General features: G+C 51.3%; 1 protein-coding gene and 3 non-coding genes across 4 annotated transcripts in view; all 4 read right to left on the bottom strand.

Annotated features, from left to right (window-relative positions):
* Window positions 1-1,859, bottom strand: part of TMEM233 (transmembrane protein 233) — an 11,901-nt gene extending 10,042 nt beyond the window's left edge. Inside the window, exon 1 of the mRNA XM_075568380.1 lies at window positions 1,615-1,859. Within this exon, the coding sequence (XP_075424495.1) occupies window positions 1,615-1,794 (180 nt within the window). The 5' untranslated portion in view covers window positions 1,795-1,859. The remainder of the gene's footprint in view (window positions 1-1,614) is intronic.
* A 4,057-nt stretch (window positions 1,860-5,916) lies between these two features.
* On the bottom strand, window positions 5,917-5,988 carry TRNAD-GUC (transfer RNA aspartic acid (anticodon GUC)). Its single transcript has one exon. It is a non-coding gene; the product is annotated as a tRNA-Asp (tRNA).
* Window positions 5,989-9,301: 3,313 nt separating this feature from the next.
* On the bottom strand, window positions 9,302-9,373 carry TRNAA-UGC (transfer RNA alanine (anticodon UGC)). Its single transcript has one exon. It is a non-coding gene; the product is annotated as a tRNA-Ala (tRNA).
* A 72-nt stretch (window positions 9,374-9,445) lies between these two features.
* Window positions 9,446-9,517, bottom strand: TRNAD-GUC (transfer RNA aspartic acid (anticodon GUC)). Its single transcript has one exon. It is a non-coding gene; the product is annotated as a tRNA-Asp (tRNA).
* Window positions 9,518-10,084: the final 567 nt, after the last annotated feature.

The following is a 10,084-nucleotide window of genomic DNA, read 5'->3' as shown; positions in this document are numbered from 1 at the left end:
CACCGGATAAAGCCCAAGACCAAATACCATACACCGGATAAAGCCCAAGACGAAATACCCTACACCGGATAAAGCCCAATCTCTCCCAAGAAACAGCACCAATAGCACAACTCTCTCTAAACCTCGTTAGGGGTCATTCTGTCCAGTGCAGGTCACTGGGGCACCCAGAAAGTTCAAATATAAAATAAATAAAAGTCAACATTTTTTTTGTAACTTGTTGAAATGTTACAAGGACAACATCCTGAGTGGGGGCCATTAAATGCCCCACAAATAAAGGCGGAGGTGGACAATTGTTAATTATCCTGCCATGAAAACGGTCATTTGTTTCAAAACATAGTGGGGGAGAGGGAGGCAGCTTCCTGTACCCCTTAAACGGCACTCGTGTGTATGTGTTAAAACAGGTTCATGTGTTCGGAATGGCTAACATGTCAGGAAGGGCGGGGGTTCGGGGTTACCTTGAATTCTAGTTGCGATCAAAATTGCCGAAGGAGTTTGATTTATTGTAATGAGGAGGGTCGCCCTCCGCCTCGTGGAGAAATCTCCTTCTGGAAACTTCTCCTAATGAGTCTCCTGCAGGAGATACTTCAATGTACTACTTAGTGTAGGGGAAATAGGGTAATACAGGGTTAAAGATGCATCCACTGCACATTACCTAGATGTGAGTTGTGATTTAGGTTACTTTGCACTACCTCATTTCACGTTATTCTGGGAAGGGTCCTACACACAACTGGAATATTTGGTAATTTAACTGCACCAGCTGCTATTAGAAGTTCTATGCACAGATTCTACCAATTCCTAGTGTTCTAACTTCATTGCAGCATTGAACATTCTCTGCTGTGTTTTGTGCCTTTTAAAATGTGTTTATCAATGTATTACGGGTCTGTGCTTTTTTTTAAATTGCGGTATGGGTTCTGATAGATATGTTACAAGTATACGGTTCTAATAAATATATTTATTACGGTATGGGTTCTGATAGATATGTTACAAGTATACGGTTCTAATAAATATATTTATTACGGTATGGGTTCTGATAGATATGTTACAAGTATACGGTTCTAATAAATATATTTATTACGGTATGGGTTCTGATAGATATGTTACAAGTATACGGTTCTAATAAATATATTTGGTCCAGGAGACCTTTTGTTTGTTAGTGGCTAGGAAACCTTAATTTCTCATCCAAACGGAAACTAGTTGAAGAAAAGTCACTTATTCTGTAAATAATTCAATGCAAATGTTTTTATTTACACTAATCGTGCAATTATTTTAAAGTACTGTTTGTGTGGCTATGTCTGTGGATGGTTAGTTAAAAAAAACATACGAGTAGCTCCGTGGCTGATACTATACACCTCATACATAAACCTTGGCCCCCTGCAGACGCACTTACCAGAACTCCCTCCTACTGTCTCTGTACGTTCTTCCTACCTACCAATTAGATTGTAAGCTCTTCAGAGCAGGGACTCCTTTTTCTAAATGTAACTTTTATGTCTGAAGCACTTCTCCCCCTTATGTGTTATTTATATGATTGCCCCGTGTATTACTGCTGCGAAGCGCTATGTACATTAATGGCGCTGTATAAATAAAGACATACAATACATGCGGCTTAGTACTTACCATTATAGAGAAAACAAATGCGACGATGTTTATTGGGTACGCAGGGCAGAAACAGGCAAAAATGGTGAGAATGAGGAAATTGGGGGGACGGGGGGCGCTGGGAGCTTCATTGTCAATGTTAGTTTCTGGGCTTGCTTCTAACGCCCTTTTGATTTCGGAATTGGAAGGAGTTTGAGACATGGAAGACTCAGAGGACAGAAAGGGAGCTATCTGGAAATGTGGAGATGTCTTGTTCGAGCTGCAGGGGGGGGGGGGGGGGGGGCGGCTGTGAAATCCAAGTTGGGAGCTCAAGGAAGATGTGATCTCATGTCCGTTGCTGCCTGATCAGCAGTAGCCAGGGGAACAAGTGTAGGAACGGAGGGACACAGGCTGTGAACTGGCTTCGAAAATGGGTCCCTGGAGATGTAATATTCGCATTGAGAAGAAACCTCAACTGTCCCAAATACAAATATTAAAAAATACTAATAATTTACAGTTTTTTTGGGGGGGACACAGATAATTAAATAATAAATAAATAATAGGTATGTAGGCCTTGTTAGATGGGAGCTGTTATAAGGTTAGATGGAGTGAGGGCGGTAGATGGGGTAAGTGTGTCCCCTAAAGGACGGTGATGTCAACTCCTGCCAAACGGGTCAGGTTTTAGGGATAACCCTGCTTCAGCACAGGTGGCTCAATCAGTCCCTGCTTCAGCACAGGTGGCTCAATCAGAGGCTCAGTCTTCGACTGAAGCAGGGATATCCTTAAAACCTGGTCTGTGGGTGGCCGTGGAGAGCTGGAGTTGGCCGCCTTTACTGCTCTCATTGCCATGTAATGGATGGCGTAGTATTAGGGTGTTAACGTCCTGGCATATTACCTTAACTTAGGGGTGCGCAAACTTTTGCTCCTGCACCCCCCCTGCCTCTTGTCCCCCGGTGCTTGCGCCCCCCCTTCCCTTCGCTCAGTGCAGCATCAAATGACGAGCGGGGTCATGTGACGTCACGCCAAATGACGCCGCGTTGCCATGGAGGCGCTTCCAGATACTGGCTGAAGCGAGGTAAGTTGAGGTTCCAGAGATCCCCCCGGCATTTCATTTTAATGCCTTGGGGAAGAGCACGGGGGCCACTGCCACCGCCCGCGCACCCCCAGAAAAATCTCACGCTCCCCCCTTTGCGCACCCCTGCCTTAACTGGCCATAGAGCACGAACATTAAAGTGAAATTGCAATTAGATGTCAATATAATATAAAAATGTCATCAATGTCACATTACTAAGGCCGATTACAGCATGGGGAAGGCTGTTGGTTTAAGCGTTTGTCAGAGGACTCGGAGCACGGACGGGAAATATACTTTATTCAGAGGTCATTTGATAACCTGACATTTCATTATCTAAACTTGACAGGAAAAAAACGATTCATTCCACAACAATTCTCCATTAATAACCCTATTAACGGTTGTTTAATTCTTTGAATTATCTAATAATTGTCCATTAAGTATAATACCTATTAACTCATTATTCATTCTATAGGAAATACCTAATAATTATTTATACATTTCTTAAACATTCAAATAATTCTTTATTTCTTCTGCTTTATTTCAATAACTATTTATTTGCTTATAGTTATTCTATATTAATTATTTATTAACTACCCATTCATTTCTACTACCTATGTATTAAGCTCTTATTAATAATATATTAACTAGATTCGGCTGTCTATTCATTCTTTATTAACTATATATTGATGCTGTATTAACTGTCTATTCATTCCAAATTAAACATGCTCTTGGATTCCTTGTGAAAAAGAAATATATAGATATATTACTTAATCCACTATCACTGCAGTATGTTTTTAATGTGTATTCCTTTATAGATTATTTAGTAATTATAGGTTATTGAACTGTGCTCATTTGCATGTCATTACCCAGAATCCCTGACTGCAGTGGAAGCACTGGTTGCTAAGCGATAATGAGGAAAGACGGGCTTGCAGACCTGTCTGAGGCCTTGCCCCCGCTGCATGCTACAGCGGACGCTGCGCTCACGAGAGCCCTCCCCGCAATGGCGCCGGGCCCGCTGCGAGGGGGGGCTGCAGCGCTCGCGCGAGAGCTACTCCTGCTCTCAATAGAATTGAGAGCAGGAACTCGCGTCGAGCGGCTAGGCACGCCCCCGGCGGTTCAGCCAATGAGGGCGAACCTGCCGGGTGACGTCATGGCCGCGCCCCCGTCACTCCTCCGCCACGCCCCCCCCCCCCCCCGGTCTCTGCTCCTGCAGTGAGCTGCAGACCGGGGAATCGCCGGAACGCGCAGCCAAAAGCGCGGGCGCGCATTACAGCACCGTGACCGGGGACTTAGCCTGAGACGTGCTATTGTACCACAAGTGATATTTGTAGTTACAGGATATTGAATGGAATGTATAGTTATCAGAGTCAATAACCGGAGCTACACCCGGACTTTCGTTATTCTGTATGGAGAAGTAGTTATCAGTGATGTTAGCTCATGGTTCTTAAAGGTGCAGGACAACAAAATCAGCAAAAAAATATGTATCAATGTAATTGTCTTTCTTAGGCCCGGGCCATAGAGGGGGGGAGCCGTGCTGAGGCGAGCGGACGCTGAGGCTCGCCTGCAGAAGCTGGGCGATTTCATGCCCATACAGGCGAGCCAGCGTCCGCGATCGGAGGTGGGGGGAGACTGTAGGGAGGCGGGGCAGTGACGTCGCTGGGCCAATCGCCCGCGACGCACTGACGTCGACGTCACGGCGCCGACGTCACGGCGCCGTGACGTTGACGCAGCCCCGCTCTCATTGGAGGGTTTCAGCCGACAGCGCGCTGAAAAACAGCTTGGCGCTCGGCTGAAACCTCCAACTCCTCAGCACGCCTGCGGAGGCTCACGTGAGCCCCCTCTCAAGGCATCCTCATTGAGGATGCAGGGGCTCAGCGCGGAGCGTCCGCACGCCTCAGCACGGCCTGTCCATCTATGGACTCGGCCTTAGAATGATGATCATCCTTAAAAGGTAAATATCCCCCTTGTTGCTTTTTGTGTAAAAATGGGTGAATTTCTAGTTTCTTTTGGTCCGCTTAACGAATCGGGATAGGCAGCGCATATCCTTGGTAGTGAAGGAGTCGCGATATATATATATACACCGCCGGAAGAAGAGATCAGTGTATCTCGAAAGCTCGCACAAATAAAAGTATTTCGTTAGCCACAGAACGGTATCATCTATTTATTTTTTGATTTTATATATATATATATATATATATATATATATATATATATATATATATATATACACGGAATAAAACTAGAATGAACAGAATAACCTTCACCTCCCGTCATACTCTGCTCTTCTGCTTTGGCTAAAGATTGGATAGTGAAACATCTCATTATCTAACCTTGCACGGGGATTAATTAGTGAAACATCTCATTATCTAACCTTGCACGGGGATTAATTAGTGAAACATCTCATTATCTAACCTTGCACGGGGATTAATTAGTGAAACATCTCATTATCTAACCTTGCACGGGGATTAATTAGTGAAACATCTCATTATCTAACCTTGCACGGGGATTGGATAGTGAAGCAGCTCATTATCATTCTTGCACAGGGATTGGATAGTGAAACAGCTCATTATCATTCTGGCACAGAGATTGGATAGTGAAGCAGCTCATTATCATTCTTGCACAGAGATTGGCTAGTGAAGCAGCTCATCATCATTCTTGCACAGGGATTGGCTAGTGAAGCAGCTCCTAATCTGTATTACTTTTCTTTGTGTGGTACACCACCTGGTGGTATAATACATGTATTACAGACATAATATTTAATATCATTATTGATCAGCGTTGGTTCTTTTGGGCACAGGATTCCATTCCAGGGAATATGTAGAGACCACAAATAGTGTAATACAGTCACAAAGAAACATTCTCCAATCAATCTTTAATATTTACACTAACAACTACCATGTGATCTGCGCTGTCTGCTGTACTGGTCTCTTCTTCACCCGGTAACCGGCCCGGAGGCGGCCAACCCCAGTCCCCAAGGGCACAGACTCCAGGCTGCTGACCATGACGACCACACTCAGCCTCCGCAGTCCGATGATGGCTGGACATCATGGGAGGCGCCAGGAAGCTCTTTGCATGTAGAGGCATAGCACAGAGCAGATGTACCAGCTGGTCGAAACTGAGCCGGCCAGCAGTGGCTGAAAGATTGCCGCAGGTTGCCGACCCCCGGTTAAATGAAAATAAAAAGAGTGGAGATGCGCTCTACCACTGAGCTACGCCCCCTAGCTGCCGCTTTACCGTGCACATACTGTTTTAGTGTTGAGAAAAAGAATTGCCTCCCCGTCGGGGAATTGAACCCCGGTCTCCCGCGTGACAGGCGGGGATACTGACCACTATACTAACGAGGACTTGCTGTGCTGCCACGTGGCTGAGGAAGTATACAAAGAATGTACAAACACATGTACTGATTCAGTAGAAAAACTCAGTTTTTTGCTAGGTTTTCTATGACTAAAATAGCTGCAATTTTCTCTCATGAGAATGAATCATTTTGTTACCCAAACAAATATATTATATTGCTCTGCTTTCCCGGGGCCAGAGCTAGAGTTTCCACCGGGCCCCTGTGTCGGAGACCCTGTGAGACCCCCCTCTCTCACACACCTCCTCACCCCTTCTCACACTCCCTCATCCCCTCTCTTCTTCTCTCTGACTCTTCATGAAGCTTGATGTATGAGTCTTGATATAAAGATAAAATAAATACTTTAAAAATCCGTAGTCTTCCATTCATATTTACCAGGAAGTAATACATTGAGAGTTACCTCTATTTTTCAAGTATGTCCTGTAGGATAACAAATACATAGTTACACTAAGTGAGCAGGGTATCTACTATATATTTGTGAAAGTGACCTATGTGTCCGTGTATGTATGTGTCTCCCTGTGTCCCTCCCTGTGTCCCTAGCGGCAATCTCATTGGACCTTGGCCCGCCCCCGCACACCTCTCATTGGCCTGAGGCGGAGTGACGGGCCCACACACACCACACACCACACACCACACACCACACACCACACACCACACACCACACACCACACACCACACACCACACACCACACAAACACAAAACGCGGCGCTCATCGGGACCCGCGCGCCCCTCCTCCTCTCCCCGGGTCTCCCGCTTTCCCGCACTTTTTCCTCCCCCCCCCCCCCCCCCGCCCGGCGCCGCTACAGTCAGCGGGGGAGCGGAGCGAGCGCCCAGGACACAGCGGGGGACTCTCACCTCCCCACGGCTCTCACCACCCATAGGCCACTCTCTCACCCGGCGCTCACCCCCCCCACCGCTCACCCCCCCCCACCCCACACACACAAAGCACGTGGCTCTCCCCTCACCCGGCGCTCCCCCCCTCCACCCCCCCGCCGCTCACCCCCCCCCCCGCTCAACCGCCCCCCCCCCACACACACAGAGCACGCGGCTCTCCCCTCACCCGGTGCTCGCACCCCCCCCCCACACACAGAGCACGCAGCTCTCCCCTCACCCGCTCGCTCCCCCCCCCCCCCCCACACACAGAGCACGCGGCTCTCCCCTCACCCAGCGCTCGCTCCCTCCCCCCACACACAGAGCACGCGGCTCTCCCCTCACCCAGCGCTCGCTCCCTCCCCCCACACACAGAGCACGCGGCTCTCCCCTCGCACAGGCCGCTCCTCCGGCTGTCTCCGCCTCTCCCCGCAGGAGGCGCAGCACCTCCTCACCGGAGCGTCTCAGCCTCTCCGCTGAGGAGCCCGAGGTGGAGGAGGACGGCAGCCGGTACCCGGAGGAACAGGAGCGCGGCAGTGTGCCAGGTGAGGAAACGCAGGGGAATGGGTTATTTACCGCGGCCCTGACTCACACTGCCCTTTGCCCCCCCTGCCCTTTGCCCCCCTGCCCTTTGCCCCCCCTGCCCTTTGCCCCCCTGCCCTTTGCCCCCCCTGCCCTTTGCCCCCCTGCCCTTTGCCCCCCCTGCCCTCCCTCCTAATGCCCTTTGCCCCCTGCCCTCCCTCCTAATGCCCTTTGCCCCCCCTGCCCTTTGCCCCCCCTGCCCTCCCTCCCCCTGACCTTTGCCCCTCGGCCCTCCCTCCCCCTGCCCTCCCTCCCCCTGCCCCCCTGCCCCCCTCCCTGCCCTCTTGCCCCCCTCCCTGCCCTCTTGCCCCCCTCCCTCCCTGCCCTCTTGCCCCTCCCTTTTGCCCCCCTCCCCCCCTGACCTTTGCCCCTCTCCCTCCCTGCCCCCGCCCCCTCCCTCCCTTCCTGCCCCCCTCCCTCCCAGCCCTCTTGCCCCCCTGCCCTCTTGCCCCCCTGCCCTCTCTGCCCTCCTGCCCTCCCTGCCCCCCGCCCCTCCCTGCACTTAGCCCCCCCGCCCCTCCCTGCCCTTTGGCCCCCCCGCCCCTCCCTGCCCTTTGGCCACCCCGCCCCTGCCTGCCCTTTGGCCCCCTTGCCCCTCCCTCCCCCTCCCTGCCCCTTCCTGCCCTTTGGCCCCCCCGCCCCTCTGCCCCTCCCTGCCCTTTGGCCCCTCCCTGCCCTTTGGCCCCCCCACCCCTCCCTGCCCTCTTGCCCCCCTGCCCTCCCTGCCCCCCTGCCCTCCGCCCCTCCCTGCCCTTTGGCCCCCCGCCCCTCCCTGCCCTTTGGCCCCCCCGCCCCTCCCTGCCCTTTGGCCCCCCCGCCCCTCCCTGCCCTTTGGCCCCCCCGCCCCTCCCTGCCCTTTGGCCCCCTCGCCCCTCCCTCCCCCTCCCTGCCCTTTGGCCCCCCCGCCCCTCCCTGCCCTTTGGCCCCCCCGCCCCTCCCTGCCCTTTGGCCCCCCCGTCCCTCCCTGCCCTTTGGCCCCCCTGCCCCTCCCTGCCCTTTGGCCCCCCGCCCCTCCGTGCCCTTTGCCCCTTGCCCCCCCGCCCCTCCGTGCACTTTACCCCCATGCCCTTTGCCCTCCCCGCCCTTCCACGCCCCTCCCCCCCGCCCTTCCACTCCATGCCCCCTGCCCTTCCACGCCCGGGCAACGCCGGGTATATCAGCTAGTACATTATATACAAGACATTGCATGCACAGTTAGAGATAATACATATTATAGGCGTATGTCACGGTTACAGACCAGATTAAAATGTGAGACAGCCTTAGATTTGAAAGAACTTAAACTGGTGGCGGCAGTGAGAGTCTCCGGTAGACTGTTCCAGTAACTTAAGGCGTGTAATATAGTGCGCTTGAGCTACCGTGTGCGCGCATCAATTACAATTGGCTGTGCAAGGCTGATGTTGATACAGTCGAGACGGCTGTGAGCGGTGGCGCGGCAGATCACAGCAAATACACGAATATTTCCGCGCTGCTGCCGCGCCACGTGACACGCTGCCAAGCCAATGACGGCGCGGCTGGGATGGGCTTTGGGGGGGTGGGGGTCACTGGGGTAGGAGGAGCAGGGCAAGTTCTGCATCTTCCCTGGCCAAGGTGGATGGGCCGTGGGGAGTGTGCCTGGGGGCGTCATGGAGCTGGTTCGCTTGGGTGAATTGCTCACATGACCGGCCTGTAGCGCCAAGAGATTTCTTGCGCAGCACACGCCCCCTCCCACCTGCACACAGACACGGCCTTAAGGCACTCTGTCCGCTAGGCGTGTGCGGACACCTCCGCACGGTCTGCGGTGCCTCGGCCCCAGCCTTATACGGTTCCAGGAAGTGTTGAGTTGAATGCAAATGTTTTGTGAAAATAAAAGGTGTGGAGATGCCGGGGATTGAACCCGGGGCCTCATACATGCAAAGCATGCGCTCTACCACTGAGCTACATCCCCTAGTTATTTCAGTGTACACCATTAGAGTATACAAACATGTATCTGTTTTATAGTGTTGAGAAAAAGAATAGCCTCCCCGTCGGGGAATTGAACCCCGGTCTCCCGCGTGACAGGCGGGGATACTGACCACTATACTAACGAGGACTTGCTGGAATGCTGTATTGCATTTGCAGCACAGTACATGAGCGTATACACACATGCACAGAGTATGCAGTCTACCACTGAGTTACATCCCCTAGCCGTGGTAACCCAAACCTTTACAATATACAAACATGTATCTGTTTAAGTGTTGAGAAACATAATTTCTTCTGTGCCAGGACCCCGCGGGAGCACCGTACATACTTTATTTATTTATAAAATGTTTTACCGGGAAGTAATCGTAAATACCGTGTTGATGCTGCACACCATACAATAATTTAGCAGATACTTGCTGTTACCGGTGCTCCTGTCAATGAAAAAACTCCAGAATCAGCAAGAAGGAGAGAGGTTCAGGGCACTACGGATTTCAAGAAAATGTATTAGATAAGCACAACGTTTCAACCAACAAGCGTGGTCTTGCTCAAGTGAAGATAGAAAATAAGTCACATAATGTCCACTATTTCTAGCCAACAACCCAGGTGAAATTACTTAAAATCTTCCGGTTTCTCCCACAGGCGTCTCTCAGTCCATTGCGCATGCGCGCGCATATCCGGATCCTCGTCGCTTCCGAGT

This window comes from Ascaphus truei, chromosome 13 (assembly GCF_040206685.1).
Source record: "Ascaphus truei isolate aAscTru1 chromosome 13, aAscTru1.hap1, whole genome shotgun sequence".
Classification (NCBI taxonomy): Eukaryota; Metazoa; Chordata; class Amphibia; order Anura; family Ascaphidae; genus Ascaphus; species Ascaphus truei.
Note: the sequence above shows the minus strand (reverse complement) of the source record. Positions and strands in the feature narration are given on the sequence as shown.